General features: G+C 46.8%; 1 protein-coding gene across 1 annotated transcript in view; it reads left to right on the forward strand.

Moving 5' to 3' along the window:
• Window positions 1-17,036, forward strand: part of LOC104514045 (calcium-binding protein 8-like) — a 103,883-nt gene that overhangs the window by 28,932 nt on the left and 57,915 nt on the right. Inside the window, 1 exon segment of the mRNA XM_010157584.1 lies at window positions 7,020-7,163. Coding sequence (XP_010155886.1) covers window positions 7,020-7,163 — 144 coding nt within the window.

Raw genomic sequence — 17,036 nt, forward strand, 5'->3', positions numbered from 1 at the left:
AGCTACAAATGATGGGAGAGGTTATATTTCCTACACGCTTATTGCCAGGCAAGACTGCAGACTGAAACTCTCATTTTTGTAAGAAATGTATGAAGTCTGCTCTAGCAATAATCAGAGCAGGATGCAAATTATATATATTTAAAAAAAAAAGAAAAGCTGGGCAGCCATTATCTCTTCAACATTACTGTGAGTTGTCCCTAAGCAATCTTGAATCAAATCACTCTCCTTCTCCTAGATGCTCCAGGGTAGAGTCTTAAACTCATTACCTATTTATGTCCAGCAAACGTTTCACTTCTGATGATGAGTTGAGTATTGATGTCAATAAACTAAATCAGCAGCTCCCAGATATTACAGGATTATGTCTAGGCATCTTAAAAAACAGTTGTGAAGTTAAACAATTCTCTACATGGCTCAACTCTTCCCAGGAGAATACGTACTGTGCATGAGGTTCTCTGAAGTGGTGTAGTGTCAGGAGAGGGAAATGTGTGCCTGCTGCATGTGAAGAATGACAGGAGGATAAAGACGGTTTCCTAATAAAAAGAACTAGTGAAAGAGGAGATTGAGGTTTCTTTGGAAAACAGTGGAAATCTGTTCTCTGCTTATTCACCTTTTTAGGAGCATGTTCTTAAGTTGTAAACAAAAGTTGTAGTATGCATCTTAAATTTATCTGGTTTCATGGTGGTGCTCTTCCTTCTCTGTTAGGGGTTCCTTTTCCTTTTTTCCTTTTCCTTTTCCTTCAAGAATGATTGGTGAATTTTTACTCTACCTTTAACATCCACTTCTACGACACTTCCAGAAAACTTTACATAAGCCCTGAGTCTGGCTGAGTTTGCTCATATCCTTTTGTTCTTAGACCAATATTTCTCCTCATATAAAAAAGCTTTTCCCTGTCCCTGAGATGTCCCCTCCATCTTCCTGCCCTCCTCAGTGCGTTGCAGGTGGAAGTCAAAGCATCCCCTTAAGCTGAGCCCTGCTGTTCTCTCACCTGGCAGCCTGGCCATTTGCATCCTCTCTGACCTCCTCCTCACTTATTTCATTCTGAGTTCATTCCTCACCACTCAGAACCATCTTGTACCTTTCTCAGACACTGGAAACTTGATGATTCTGCATCATTTAATGGTGAGTGCCACAGCACAGCATCTCCAACCCCATGCATCCTTCCATTGGTGGCATAAGAAGCTGAAGGGGATCCCTGCTTGTCTCGCAGATAAAAATCTGGCCACAGTAGGAAATTTTATAGGGAATAGAGGAAGTTGCTATTTTGCCAAATTCTTCTGACAGCTGGCTTTCGGCACGGCGCTTCCCCGCTGGCCCCGTGTGATGCCGCAGGGCGCGTGCGATCGCACGCTGCTCAGCACGCTCTGCCCACAGAAGGGATGCCACCACGTAGCATCCTCATGGGAAGGCGTGTGAACGCTGCTGTCCACACTGTCCTGCCCTCGGAGCAAATGCCCGCCAGTATTCCCAATCCATCCCCTGTTGCTTGCACTAAAAGCTTCCATTTAAGAGAATATCTCGTAGCAGCAGATAGCCTTTATGTTGTGCATTTATATGGTAATGGGGTGTTCCCCGCAGGTTGCTTGGCAAGTGTTAAATGTGTTTGGGAACATAACCACAGGAAATGTCATTTTCATAAAACATTTTTTCTTGGGGAAGGAAAAAAAAAATTAATCTGCCAAATTATGTATGAAAAAGTCCCTCTTAGGAAAAACAAGACGAGGCACTTAGTTTTGAGACAGACCTTTCTGAGCTGTCTTCATCCAGGTTGGCTAGCACCGAATGCTTTGCCCGTTTGGCATACCTGTGTCTATCCCAGCTGCCGTAGTACTCAGGCCACTATTAAACCAGCTCTGTTTATGCCCCATTTCCAGCTGCAGCCTTGGTCCTGGCATGTTTTACTTGGTACCTGAGCCTCAGGAAGATGCTGCAGCCGTTCAGGTAGATGTGGCTGCAGGTTGCAGTGAAAGAGTTTGATCTGGGGATGCTGAACTGTTTTGTTGGGATTGAGAATAACCGAGTGAAATATTTTGACACTTTCAATTGGAATATGTTGGGGGGAGGGGGGCGTTTCCATTAGATGAAAAATGTAGTTATTTTGACACTTTGTTGCAATTTGCAGCAAAAAACAAGCGTAAGAATAGCAGATGGAGGGATGGAAATTTCCATTTTTTTAAACAGACATAGTAGTTATGAGACTCACTTAACGGTTCACTCAAGGACGTGCTATTTGCAGCTTTTAGATCATTCAGTTTGTACTTTGGTGCCCAAACCTGCAATTAAGTGAATGAGATGACTTGCAAGATTTTGGGTGGTGGTATTTCTTCCCTTATCATACTAATGAAAGTAACCATGTAGGACTGTGATTGTACTTACGATGCACTTAGGGTGCGGTTGGTACAGTGTAATTACAAAATTTATTATTGTGGTATTTATACCCAGTGAAATAACCTGAAACCATCTGCAGCACCAGAGGGTTGTGGATACCGGTGGCTCAGGCTGAATTTATGTCCCAGAGAATCGTGATTCATTCTCATTCAGGAAGCAAAACAAGAAATAATGATGGTTGCCTCTAGTTACCAGTCAGAGGGAATAATAATCTGTAAATAAACCTGCTACTGGACTTGGCGAAGGGATGAGCTGGGGAAGGGAGCGCAGGGTCAGGCCCAGGGCAGATGAGAGTGCGGAGAGGTGTTCCGAAGGGAAGGGCTGGAGCGGACAGGTGAGGACGCCGTCTTTTCTGGGTGCAGATGGAGGGAGTTAACGACTTTCTCGGCTGGGTCTTGGGTCCGACTCTGACAACAGTCTTGTTTGTGCCCTTCAGAAAGGTAATGAAAAATTCACCCCTTTCCCTGATTCTTCCTTTCTTTCTTCTCAGATGAGTGTGGAGGCAGCTGGACAACCATGTGCTCCGTAATAGGGAAGCTGGAAGGTGCAGCTGTTAAATGTGAGGAAAGGGGGGGAATTAATTAAAAGCAGTGTGTGTCTCCCCCCAGCTTTTGAATGCTCAAATAACTCTGAAAAGTGAGTGCTGTGCTCTCGACTCCCACGGAACATAAATGCTCACCTGGGGAAAAACACAGGGCTAAACATCCCTGAGAAATCTGCCTTCACACCCAGCTCACCTTACCTTCCTTGTCCCTGCTGAATCTTAGGCAAAGACCCTCCTGCTCTGAAATCTTGGCCCTTTCTCATAGCCCTCCTTCCTTCTTGCTGGACTTTTTGTCCCAGCAATCCTTTCCAGCCTTGTATCATTTAGAAGTTTAATTAATGTTGTGGCCGCTCCCTCTTTGAGATCATTAACAAAGGTGTTAGTTAGGATGGGGCCAGGTGCTGACCCCTTCTCTCCCCTTGTTCACTTGGACCATGTTCAGCGTTAAGCACCGTGTATGGTCCATCTGGCAGAGTCTCTTTCTCTGCAGCAGCACTGATTGCTGGTGCTGCTGGAGTTAATTCTGGGATGGAGATGGGTTAGTGCTGTTAGTCACCACTGGCTGTTGGGTGAGCACTTCAATGTTGAAATCACCTTGCACGGAGCAGCAGTCTCACTGTTCCCAGGGGCTGGAGAAGCAGACTTGGAGAAGAACACTCAGGTCCTCACCTGAGTTCCTTGAGAAGAAACTTTTCCTGAAGCTCATGCCAGTGCCATCACCAGCAAAATTTGCTACACTGTGTTCCCTAAATATTTCTACATTTCCTTTTTTCTCTTTTCTCCTCTAATGTAGTTTTGCGTCAATTACCTACATTTGGGAGTAAAAGTTGAGACTTAATAGTGGAAAGGGGAATAAATACTAGTGTTTGCTAATACTCCAGGGAGGTGTAAGCCAAGTATATATGATTGGCTGGGTGCAGAGGCTCTGCTGCCATCCAGGCTGGGCAAGAGGAAAGGCAGCTGGTGGGGCAGCATCGCTTTGACACCCCCGTTATCTTTACTCTTCCTTTTAAAGACAAAACAGTGTTTTGCATTTCCTGACCAGGGTAAAGCATCCCTCTGTGGACCAGCTTCCAGCAGAAAGGGAAGGCATCTCAAAGTTTCTCCCATGCCCTGGCAATGTCTTTGTTGAGAGATTTACTCCATGGACCACATCTGCTCCCAGTTCTGAGCCAGGAGCATCAGTTGCCATGGCGACTTCTTTGGGAAAGTCATATGGGGAAAGTGCTGATGTATTTTTAGCTTCGGGTAATGAAATTTAACAGCTGGAAATAAAGGTGAGGGCCAGCCAGGGTGCCACAGGTTCATGGACCACTGTTTGGGACTGGTGCTTTGGTAGTGCTGGCGGGAAGAGCTGGTGGGGCTGTGTTTGGGGAGGATGCTCAGCCCTGTGGCTCACACTACAGATGCTGTGCAGGACAGCACCTGTGAGTACGTCTGGGGAGAAGGAATCACTATAAAGAAAAGCTGATAAGGAGGTGGTGTTACATGTAAAGATAAAGAGAAGGCACTGACTGAGGTGTACAGTGTGTTCAACTTATAAATAGCTCTTAAAATATACCTCTGCACAAGTGGTATTTATAGATTGATGAGTGAAAAAGCTCCAGTTGGGGTCAGGAGTTGAAAGATGTGAAAGATGTTTCCAACTTGGTCAAAAGTTCAGGTTTCTGAGAGGCATGGAACAGTGCTGGACCTCAAATGTGTGGGGTTTTCTCCTCTGATTGAGACTCAAAAGTTGCAGTGCTGATAAATGCACCTTCTGAGATCAGTGTATCTGGAGAGGATACGCACTAGAGGTTGGCATTCAGCTATCCTATAGCACAGCCCCTATACAGACATAATTTAATCATGTAATTTGAATCAGTCTAACTCACGTGTAAACTTTTCTGAAGGTAGATTCATATTTTTTTTCTAAAATACTTTCTCTGCTCTCTGCAATATTTTTAGTTCTTTCGTCTTCAGCTGTCAAAAGTTTATTTTAAAATTAATTGATTTTGATGTAATATTTACTGCACTTTAGCTTTCAGCACAGCATATGAAAATAGATTTCACTACAGCTGCCAGTGTCTAATGGGATTCGTTCCTACTCCAAAGGCTCTTTGCATTATGTACCAATACTTCCAGCAGAGCTTGCTTTGAAGAGTCTCACCACCTTCTCATATCACCAGGCTTACAGCAGTTTGGGCTGGCAGGGAGGCAAGGTGAAGCATTGAAGTTTAAAGAAGCCACAGTTGATGCATACCTGAACACAAAGCGTAGATATTACAGATCGAGCCCAATATTCATTGAAATTAATAGGATCTTCCCGTTTTGCGTCAGTGGGCTCTTTGGCTGGATTAAAAATTGATCATATCTCATTATGATAACCACAGTTGTGGTGAAGATTAAGCATTGGGTCACAGAGGTGCCCTGGCCCTGGCACATCACCAGGGTATTACACACAGCAGAAAGCAGCACATGGAAACTGAAGCAGACATTGCTAACGCACTGGTGTTGTCAAGGGAGATGCTGAACTTTGATGGAAGGTGTTTTAGAAGCAGCCTTTGAATTGTAAAACTTTAAATAACCTGATAGCAAAGACATCACTGCAACTGTTTCCTGGTGGGTTATGATACTTCTTTTTCTTGGGAGGACCAAGGACCATCCATTACCTTTCATGTGCCTTCCTTACACCTGGGAGCAGAGGACAGAGGGAGGTGACATGCCAAGAGTCCATGGCAGGACCAAGAATATTTTCTCATCTGAGGCTTAATGCCTGAAATACCCGAGGCTGACCAAATTTTTTTCAATCCAATCTGTTACCTGACAGAAATCTTTTAAATTTTATTTTAATGGGGTTTTTTTTCCCCCAAATAAACCTGCTGAATTTTCCTTCCCACTTCTCCAATGAAATGTTTTCACATGAAGATCAAACTCCTCTGGGCAAAGTTGCAGCTGGCCCCAGCATCCTGGTTTTTCATATATCCTCATTCCCAAAGGAGATATGATACAGCATCCTGTGTTTTCCTCTCCACAACATGGTGCAAAGACTGTTTAACCAAAGCTAAGAAATCAGCGCCTCTTTCTCTCCCCACCTCCAACCAAATCCTTTCCAGTAAACAGGCTCCCAGCTAGCTGGAATGTTAAAATTGCTCTCTTTGGCATTTGCAGCAGTCAGATCTGGAGCTTGGTGGTGGGTCTTCAAGTTGAGAAGTCTGTGGGGAGCGGGAAATGTGCAGAGCTGTCGAGGCGGTGGATGCGCCGGGGTCCTCTGGTGTGCTGCACGGGTGGTGAGCAGCCATTGAAGGCTGGAGGGGGATATGCCAGAATTAAAAAGCAAAACAAAGTCAGATGTCAGAAGCTGTGCCAGGCTGAGGTAGAATGATGGAAGTGATTCCTTTGATGCCGTCAGCATTTTTGTTGATCTGAGGCTGTTTATTGCTGTAAAACAGTTATAAATTAGAGAAAAGCTGTGAAGAAGAGTGAGAGATGGAAATTGCCGGGGTATGGTTTAAAAGGTGTGCATCTGCATTTATCAGACAAGGGAGAACGTGCGCATCCAGGCTTTGGCTGCAGAGCTCCGTACCCTGCAGGGGAGGCAGTCAGCACCCAGCTGCTCCTGCGCACGTAGTTTTGTTGAAGAAACTCACAGCTCGGTCTGCCTGTGGGACATAAAGTAAATCTGCCTTGCAGACGAGAAGAACTGCTGGAGAAGCCCCATGGGGCTGGGGTTTGCTCTGCAGCTGTACGCAGGGAGGCTTTACTGTAGATCAGGATGGGTCCAGGGTAGACACTGCAAAAAGTAATGGAGTTCAATTAATAATGAATAAATGATTTTGCGTGGAATATTTAGCACAGAAAATAGGCAGCGGGAACGTGGATGCTGTTGTATTGAACCATCTGCATACAGAGGCGTGCAGGCGTGAGTGTGCACACACAAGCATGCATGTATGCATGCACACATGATTACGCTAACTTGAAATGATCAAATATGCGTCATTAACATTAGAAAAGGCAATATAGGCTGCTTCTTGTGTCCCATGAATGCAAGTGTGTTGACCAGGGTGTCCTCCAGCATAACAACTCCTCTCTTCTTTCTTCTCATTTACAGAAATCCGTGAAGCTTTCAGGGTGCTGGACAGGGATGGGAATGGTTTTATATCCAAGCAGGAGCTGGGCATGGCAATGCGTTCCTTGGGATACATGCCCAGTGAGGTGGAGCTGGCGATTATCATGCAACGCCTTGACATGGATGGTAAGTCCTCACTTGCTTCTTCTCGGTTACTGGTGGAGGGGGCCTTTCCTCCACGTGGGCATTGCAGCCCGTGTTTTTAGCTCAAAGGGTTTGCATTTGCCACAGAAGGTCTGGAGAGGAAGGTGTGAGACTTTGGCTTTCACCATGGCAAGGAAAGAGCAGGCAGTTGTGAGCTGTTAACCTGCCGTAGATAAACTTGCTTTTCAGGCAACCTACGCAAGGGAAGTGGAGCATCTTTTATTTGACCAGCTTCTCTGCAAAGCTGCAAATGGTCTTTTGCAAGGCTGTTGTAACCTTTCTCTCTGCATTCCTGGGCAGCATCTGGCCCAGTGATGCTTACTGGGAGATAACCTGAGTGCCCAACCAAGCAGAGCTGCCCAGTCCTGTGGCCTCACTGCTGCTTGCATCTAGAAGATGCTGTGGATGGGAGCTGTGCTGTGTCTTAATGAAGTGTTGATGGTTTTTGAAGAAGTTTAGAAGGGAGGAATAATTTTGAGCAAAGTCCTGCTGTGAGAGCTCGTCAAACGATTACTAAGAGGTAATAAAAGAAACAGAACCCACCATTAACGGGAAGAGAGAAATGCAGCATCAGGATGCTGGAGCCAGGGGGGACTTTTTAACTGCTGCAAAGCTGCAATCAGAGCTGATCGCAATGAGCAGGCTGTCTTTAAAATGCCCTTGGTCAGAGCAGGAAGGGAGACTTTCCGGATGCCTGAAATGTACAGGGAAGCTGGGATGTGGATCCAGCCTTTTCCCTCCCTTCTGCAGGCGGCCGTGGCAGGGTGGAAACACTGTGCAAAGTTAGTTGAAATAATGCCAAACCAGAGTGCTGGATGCAGCCCCAGTCTGAAGGGGGATGCTTGGCAAGCTGATGTGACACCAGCATCCTCGGGGAGACTGTGGAGAGCAGAGCCCATGGGAGAGGATGGCAGTGGGAGTGAAGCTCTTCTACCTCCCTGGGGATATTCGTGTCAAATGCCCCCATGAGATGGACAGTACAACTATATTCGCTAGGCCAGGGGAAGTGGGGAAGAGGCTGTCAGCGTGGACAGTTCCTTACAGCAGGGAGACAATGGTGGATAGAGAAGACAGTTGCTGAAATGATCTCATTCCTAAAATAAAATAAAATAATCCATCACTTTTAAAAGCATTATTGTTTGCACCTTGTTATGTTCTTCTGGCCTTTCCTAGCACACCAGGTGATTTCTCTTTAGGTTTTGGAAAGGCCAGACTCCACGTGGTGCCAATTCGTGGGGTCTTTTCCCGAAAGTCTGCGTTTTTTTGGAAAAAGAGTGCTGTGGACTTGGCTTCCAGTTTTGATTCATCTCCAGTTATTCCTTGACTCTCCGTCTCACAGACTTGAGACTTTGGCATGCTTTTGTATACACTCCTAGTGTGCAGGGACCTGTAATCGGAGAGGTGGAGTTAAAATGTAGAGTAATGGGCTGCAGATGGAAGGTGTTAAATTCCTGTTGGAGACCTTTTAGAAAGCTTGATGTCTTTTCTGCAGAGATGGGAGGTGATCTTCTATCTCTTCCAGCTCAACGGTTCCAAAGATACAGTCTGGTCGTACTGGGTGTTTTTCTTGTTCTTGTGTCTCATCTGCCTGTTGTTGCAGTATTTTGAGCAGGGGGTTTTGGGGCTGGACACAAGTCTGTGCTATGTGAAGGTCAAATGGGCCATACATTGAAAAAAGACAGGGTAATGGGAAATTCCTTAGGCACTGAGAAAATAAGGGAATGTAATGTGAAAGATTTACCTTGCCTGCAAGTTGAATTAATACTATATGGCTTGAATTAATATTATATGGCTTATGGCTACATTTTCTTGGATGAATTGTCTTCATTTTTTTTCCGGGGTTTAACTTGGAATACATAGTGAGCACCAGCAATAGCTTCCTCCTTCCTCTCCCACTGTGTGCGAGCATCATTCAGTAGCAGGGCTTGAACCCAACGAGCTCCCGGGGATGTCAGTCATGCCCTGTGCTCCCAGGGACATCCTTACACCCTTCCCGTGTACTCCTGTTGAGGGTTGCTGAATTTTTCCAAGGCTTTGGCTCAGCATCAGGTGAGTGGGAAGCTCAGCTGGCTGAAAGGTCACGTTCAAGGAGGAGTCCCCTGAGGTCTGGAAAGCCAAGGAGGAGGTGGTAATCCTCCTGCGCATCCCCCAGCACCTGACATGAATTACAATGTGACGGCAGGTAGCGTAGCCAGACGTCCATTTCTCCACACAAGGCTGCTGCCAGTGTCTGCTAATAATGAGGTAATACAATTGGCAGTAGTTTATATTTAATCTGAACCAGCCTGAACAGACCTAGTGCAAACATATGGTTTTCATCAGGAATTACCTTGGGAGTGCATTCACATTGCAGGATGGCAGAGTGGCTGTATCTGCCGTGGCTTATTTGACTGATGGGCTTCAAATAATGAGCAACCAGAGCCAGTCTGAATTTGGTTTTCGTTGCAAACCCTGCTTTCTGTAGACATAAGGAGGGAGCCTCAGCTCTGTCTAGTTCAGTCTGAGGAGACATTTGCGCTGTGGGAGCAGGATGGCCAGGTTGGACAGAACATGTTTTAAGAGGAGCCTGTGCAATGTATGCTGGAGTGGCGTTGTGGCTGAGCATAAACTGATATGACAAGAGCATTTCACACCTGTACGTTACCTTCTGCCACAGAGGATCTCACCAAGCTCAGTAAATAACGCAGGGATCAACTCCAGAGATGCCCAAGGACAGTTGCTTGTGGGGCTGTAGCGTGCAGCTGGTCAGTAACACCGTGTGAGCTTCCAAATCAGAGGAGAAATGAAGGGCCATTTCATAATTCATTGCATTCAGAGGCAAAATGCAGTTAGTTAGAAAATGCTGCATGAACTTAAGCGAAAGTGGCAATTGCACAGCTTGGATTTTGCCCAGGAACTCTTTACAGGTGTCATGTCACTTTTAATGCCTCCATGGCTCTTGAGTGCTACCATCAGCCTTCCTTCACAGGTGACATGCCAGCAGCCTGGGCACTGACAGGGTGGCAGTGAGTGGGTTTGCCCACAGACAATGTCACGGAGTGATGCTGAGGATGCTCAAGATGTCCAAATGTCCTGCAGGGCTCTTGAGCGGCAGGAGGGGATACCTGCCTGTTGGGATCACAAGGATGCAGGTTGTCCCATGTTGTGAACCCCTGGCACACGGCCAAGCTGGGCTTTGATGCCATGACATGGCAAAGTTGTCGCAGGGCTGAGGCACAGGGAGAGAAGTTTAGCCAAGAGATGGTAAGATGGGATTCCAGGATGAGTTGGGGCTCATAAACAGAACAAGATATATTTTCCTGTGCACAGGCAAGTGTAAACTCACATCAAATCATACATTAAGAAGTATCAAAACCAACTTTCCATCCCCAGAGATGGCTGTCAAATATTCCCAAGACAGTGACTGCACAGTTGCACATTAACCTGGCTTTTTTTGCCCAAACAGCTGAGGTGAGTTTGGGCGTCTGGGGCAGGAGATGTTTCATTCCCATGCTGTGGCACAGGGTGAGTGATGGGGGCTAGCGGTGGCACGTGTAATCCTTCATCTTTGGCCTGACGACACGCCACAGCCCTGGAAAGGAACACACTCACGGCTGCATTTACCCTCTCAGCATGGCTTTACTGGATGCAGGTATTTCCTGTGATATCTAATTCTTGCCAGTCCTCACTGGAGGAAGGCAGGCATCAGAGGCTGGAGTATCCATTGCACTTCCTGCAAATGTCTTCTCCATCATTTCTTCCAAGTCCCTTTGCTGTTCTGCAAGGCATGCTTCACCCAGGTGGAGAGGAACGCAGCTGCTGCGGGGGGAAATATTATAGTTGGCATAAAAATTAGTGCAAAAAATGAGAATATACTTGGAATATTTCAAGGTCTGAAGAGAAATTTTATAAATCATTAGAAACACCCTTTTATGAACTACTGGAAGATACTGTGGCCTTGCTGTGATGGGGACATGAAAGCACCAAAACAGAAGAGAAGGCAAAGGGTTTTTCTGTGCAGAAATGCCTCTTCTGGGGAAGAAAGATTAGGAATAGTGGTTCCGTCACTCAGAGCATGAGATTCACATTAGGCCAAAGCTTTGCTTACATCTTGATAGAAGTGGTGCATGACTGTATGCCAGCAGAAGTCTGTTCAGTATAGCTGGGCATCTATCCAGCGTGCTGTGCCTTATAGGGACACATTGTTTGCTTTCAGTCTGGAAACAGAGGTCAGATTTTACCTTAGTTTATACCCTTGATTTGCTTTATCCTTAGACATAATTAGGTATTGCATGAATGTAAACATTGCAGACTATGGGAGGTGCATACATTTCTGTCTGCAATCTGGAGAATGACCTGAAACGTTCTGCCAGTATGTGGAAAGTAAAATATTTTATATATTTATGTGCTGGTAAAGAAATTATTTGTAAATTCCTCCAATTGGCAGTAATGCTAATAAAAATGCAGAGAAATGGCACATTAAATGTGTTGCCTTATTTGGGATGCCTACTCTTTAAGCAGTCTTTTGCAATAAAATAGATGAATGTGTGACTTAAGTGTCAAACTGTTTCATTACAACATAAGACACTTCTATCTGAGGAATAAAATAAGCACTCAGTGTACTAATTAGAGGAGCAGCTGGTTTTCAGTTCCATGGAAAAATAACTTCAGGCAAACACGAGAGGGGGAAGAAAAACCCAACCCAGTGTGTCAAATTGTTTATCATAGTACAAATAGGAAATACTTTGATCGAGCAAAAGGCGAGCTGGTTTCATCGGCGTACAAGCGAGCTACCTGTTACCTTTCATCACATTAGGTGATGCGTCAGCAGTGGTAGCAAAGACACAGCTATGACATCCTTAGGAACATAAAGAACAGGAGGAAGAAATACCAATTTAAAATTCTGCATTTTCCCAAGCTGCTTTGCAAGGGATCTTTGTGGACCAGGGAATTCAGAGGGGGAAGAACGCCAGGAAGCTGTTGACAGTGACCCTGGCAGAAAGGATGCTGAAGATACGCAGCTTTCCCAAGTGGCACTTCCATGGTTCATCCAGCTTTGGGCAGCCCCATGGTCACAATGGGGTTCTGCAGACCATCTTACGCTTTGCGTGCAGAAGTTGTGCTGCTCAGGTGCTGCCCTGTACAGGGGGGCATACACACACTTGCTGTCATCTTTTTTGGAAAGGGAATAACTGGCAGTGACATAGCTATGTGGCGCCAAGGGATGGTGTCAGGACACGGTCTCCCTAGAGGTCAGTGCTCTGAGCCGTTGTGCTGCTGTTGGATCAGGGTTTGTACGTAGACGTTGCTCTGGTTTGCTTGCACTTGCTTCCCCACGTCAGAGGAGGGGCATCAAATCTGGGTGCCTCACTGGCTGGAGCATGTATGCTGTGTCACAGGGGTGGGAACAACCGAAGGATATGGACTAGGAGATGTGGAGAGAGGATAAATCTCTCTTCTAAAACTGAAGTGCTGAGCTTTCCTCTGTGGCGTGCAGAAGGTGAGCTGCTTTGCTCTCAGACATTGCAGGATGTTTGCTTCTGTCCAGAAGATGAGCTTTCGCTGCCCTGTATGGGACAACAGTGACACTCACAAGCTGAAAACATTGTATCTCTTATCTCTCCCTCTATTCTTCTTTTCTTTGTTGTTTCTTTTTTCCCCTCCTTACTGCCATGCGTAGTTCCTTGTGTTTCAACATTTCAACGTGTAACTGTGTAAATAGCCCAGGCTGCTGGATGTAGGCTGGTTTCTGTGTTTAAAATGCAGAGTTAATAGGAAAAGCACAGACAGGTTGTTGCAGAATTTGGGTTTGTCCTCTGTGCTCAAAGGCCTGTGATTTTTATATGTGAGAAATGATCTAGCAGCATTTCAGCGTGGTTGTCCTTTAAAGTGTGTTGCTGAGCTGAGAAACTTGGCCGGTGAGAAGGATTTGATGAGACTTGCCTTTATTTATAGAGGCCACTTTCTTCGTGTCTGCTCTGATTTGTAAAACGGAGATTATCATATTATGTGTTCTCGCTGCAAAGAATGAAGAGTAGTTATTGTTGCTGGGGAAGCTAGTGAGATTTGCGGCTCAGTACCGGGAAGAGGTTCATAAGGAATATCAAATTCTGTCTTCGATGCAGTGCCTGGATGGCTGAGTGTAGCCGTGCTGGATAGACAGGACAAGAGGAAACACTGAATCGCAATTCCCTCCCTGAAACCTGTCCACCCGGTGCTCCAATGGGGCAGATCCCTCTGCAAAACCCAGCTGGCGACCTGTGGTCTGTCTCACGCAGGCATGCCCTGTAACTTGGTTGCATCCTTGTATAATGCTATTTATCCCTTAAAATGCTGTATTCCTGGTACAATTTTGGTAAATTAGGCTTCATGGAGCGTGTATGCCACAGGGAACACACATATTCCTCTGTTTTAATGAGCCTGTGACTTGCTGGTCGTTTCAAAGTTATGCCGAGCTGTCTGATAGCTGCCGCGATGCCGGCAGAGCTCTCCTGCTATTCCCAGGGCCTGGGGAGCAAAAATAATTAAAGTCCTGGGTAGCTGGGACATGATTTTGCTCCTCTCGATCCATTTGACAAAGGGTCAACGGGTTACAACTCAGAAGATAGAAGAGTTTGGCAAAGACCTGCAAAATGAGCCCCCTTGGTTGTACGTACCAGGTGCCTTTGCCCAGGGGAAAGGATCCTGGGGGATGTGGGGCGGAGGGGACGGGGTGGCTCACAGGGGCCATGCTGGAGGCACACCATGCTCTGCAGTGCCTTTCCCTCGAGAGGGCTGGTCTCAGGGATGGCAGTTGGGGCATCCTGTGGCTTCGCAGGGCTGGTGTGAAGCAATTGGGGCATCCCGTAGCTTCCCAGGGCTGGCGTGAAGCTGGCGCGCTGCTTGGCTGGTTGGCGTGAACCTGGCGCGCTGCTTGGCTGGTGCCTGATGAGTACTGTTTTTTAATTCAGTCATTGTTTTTGTCAGAGTTTTCTTCTAGCCAGGCACTAGCAGCATCCTGCTTGGTTCAGTGCCCGTGGTGGACACGTCACACCTGGCCCCGGAGAGGCAGAGCCCCCAGCCCTCTTCAATCACTGTCTCACAGGTCAGCACCTGGACAGGCTCCCCGTGGGCAAACAGCGGGACTCAATAGTTTTTTTTTTTTTAATGGGGAAGCGAATAAGTCCTGTGCAGCCGTTTTCTCTTCCCTGCAAGATGAGCCAATGGGCTGTCAAAATGAGTAACTCTCAAAGTCCTTTTCTCAGTGTTGTGATGGATGCACCCCTGGCTCCGTCTTTCTGGGCTCCGTTTGAGCCCCACGGACATTTCCTCCTCCAGGAACATGTGTCTGTACAATTTGCTAATCCTTTATGTCTAGTTGTCATTGAACCAGAGCAGCCAGCTCCGCACAGCCGCTCCTAAAACCGCGGGACTTGGAGGTGCCCTTAAGGGACAGAGTGGGCTCCGGTGGAGATGTTTCACCCCTTCCTTTGGCTCCAGTAAAATTTTTCCTTCAAGAAGCGGTCATTAAAGGTGTGGGATATATGGCAGAGCTGGTGAATGGTAACAGAGCGGCTGATGGATATATCCCCATTGTTCCCAAGGAACAAGAGAAAAGAGAGATTGTGTTTTTACATGTATGGCTTGCTAGGGAGTATCAGAGACCCTCTGCAAATGGCTCTGGGGCAGAAACCTCCCAAACAAGAGGCGAAAAGAGTCTTGCAAACAGGACTCTCTGGAAACAGGAGATGGTTGCTGTCATCTTTCTCCACCCAGGGGACAGGTTGCACGTCCCGTGCCTGTGGATTGCTGCGTAGGCAGGCAGGCAGGAGAGGTCTAGCACCCGGCTCTGCAGGCAGCCTCCCTTCTGGTATCATGGTGCTCCATGCCTCAGTTTCCCCACTGCAAAATATCTGTGTTGGCACCGTAGTGGAGGTTTATCTGCTCTTTCCAGACAATTTCATGGATGTCTATAATCAAAACTGTTTTCAAAGTCCAATGTTTCATGAAAGACTTTCCCTAGTTCTGGTTGAAGTTACCAATTGAGGCTGTAATTAGGCAGAAAGTCTCTGGGTCGTGCTGGGGAATGGTTCAGGCTGGTGATCAGGCTGTTCTCTGACCTTAAAATCTCTGAAACTGAAATACTCATCTGGGAAATATCCTGTGGCTGGAGCTTTTCTGTGCACGTCCTCTGCATCATTTCAAGACACAGCAGCAACAGCCTTCCCCAGACTGGGTTATTACTGCACAGGTTACTTTATGGGCGCAAACAATGACACCGACTGGGACAGAGAGTCACTGCAGCTAGCTATTAAGAGAATAAAAATAAACAGGAGTGTTGTGTGCGCCTGGGACCCAAGCTGCAAAAGACTAGCTCATTAACTTTAAATATATCACCTAGCTGCACTCTGGAGGTCAAACTCGAGGAAAAAAAAAAGTGTGAATACTTATCAGTACACACAGCAGATCCTCATCTCCGTTTAAATGTGTACATCCTTTTAGTGCCATGGCAAGAAACTTTTAAGGGGGAGGAAGAACCCCGATTATCCTGAGACTGGCCAGGGAAAAGACTTGTTTAGGAAGCAGTCAGGGCAGATTATGCAGGCTCCCTGTTTAACACACAAGGCTCTGAAAACCAAGTGTAAGTCTCTGCTCTGCCTCTTTCTTCCCCTCTTTTTCTTTCCCTCTGCCGCTCTTTCTCCAGCCCAATGAATATTTAATTACATCCTCCAAGGAAGCCGCTCCAATGGGAGACTTTTGGACGGACAGCAGTTGACTGAAGGCTGAGGGTCGGGGCTCTCCCATGAGAAGGAGAGTGAGATGGGTTCACACTGCTGCTCTGAACATTTAATTACTTCTGCAAAGCAGAAGAAATCTGTCAAGAGAGCTTGCAAGAGCCCACGCACAGGCTCCTGCTACCTAAAACATGGGGATTTGCTGTCCTGGCTCAGCCCGGTCCCTCTCTCCTCTTCCAGGTCCCGCGTGGTTTGGGGTGCTCTGCTGCATGGCCCCGCTGGGCTCTCCCTGCCTGGCACAGACAGCCTGGGTGATGGGATGTGCCAGAGAAAGGCAGGATGGGGCTCAGACCACACCAGCTTGGCTTGGTGTAAGAGTGCAACTGGGGGTATTTGGTGCTGTGGTTGCCCTCCTGGTGCCCTGGGAAGGTCACTGCAGAGCTCTGCCTGTCCTCAAATGCTTGTGTGTTTCCTGCTAAACATCCTCCAGCCAATACAATGTTCCCTTCTTCCCTTCATCGGAGGAAAGATGAAATCCTTGGGCTAGAGCTGAAAGCCCATCAGCTTAGAGGGAGGTTTATGGTTTTCTGTGCTCAGCTCTGACACACCAGCACAGCTCAGCACCTCCAGCAAGAGTGACTGATAGCACCTTGAAAATTCTTTGTCCTGGGGATCTGGAAGCACAACCCCAATAAGAATGAGTCGGGGTTGAAGACAAGTAGCTTAGGAGAGTAAGTCTCCCCAACATGCACATACCACCTAGAATTTGGTCCCTGGGAGCTCAGTGGTAGTTTTAAAGACTCCTCTGACACTGAGTCATCAGTGCTTTTCCTTTTTCCACATTCCATTTGTTTATTTAAAAGAACTGATGGCCATTTTTCCAAGGTACAGACACCCCTTCCTTGGGGCAGTCAGGTCCAAAGCGAATTTCCTTGGGCTGCAGTGTTTGGGAGAGCTGAGAAAGAGCTTTGTTTCCCAGCTCCCTGCTGCTCTTATCTGTTTCTCCATTGTCTTTGGTGAAAGGTGGATGTTGGACATGCTGCACTGCCCCATGACTCCCTCCTGTAGCCCTGTGGAGCTCCATGGTGGTGGCCAAACTGAGCTCGCAGCACGGCAAACGTTGACGTTGGGCCCTTCCGACTGAAATAATCACCAAGGTCTT

Source organism: Eurypyga helias, unplaced genomic scaffold, assembly GCF_000690775.1.
Source record: "Eurypyga helias isolate BGI_N326 unplaced genomic scaffold, ASM69077v1 scaffold17938, whole genome shotgun sequence".
Lineage (NCBI taxonomy): Eukaryota > Metazoa > Chordata > Aves > Eurypygiformes > Eurypygidae > Eurypyga > Eurypyga helias.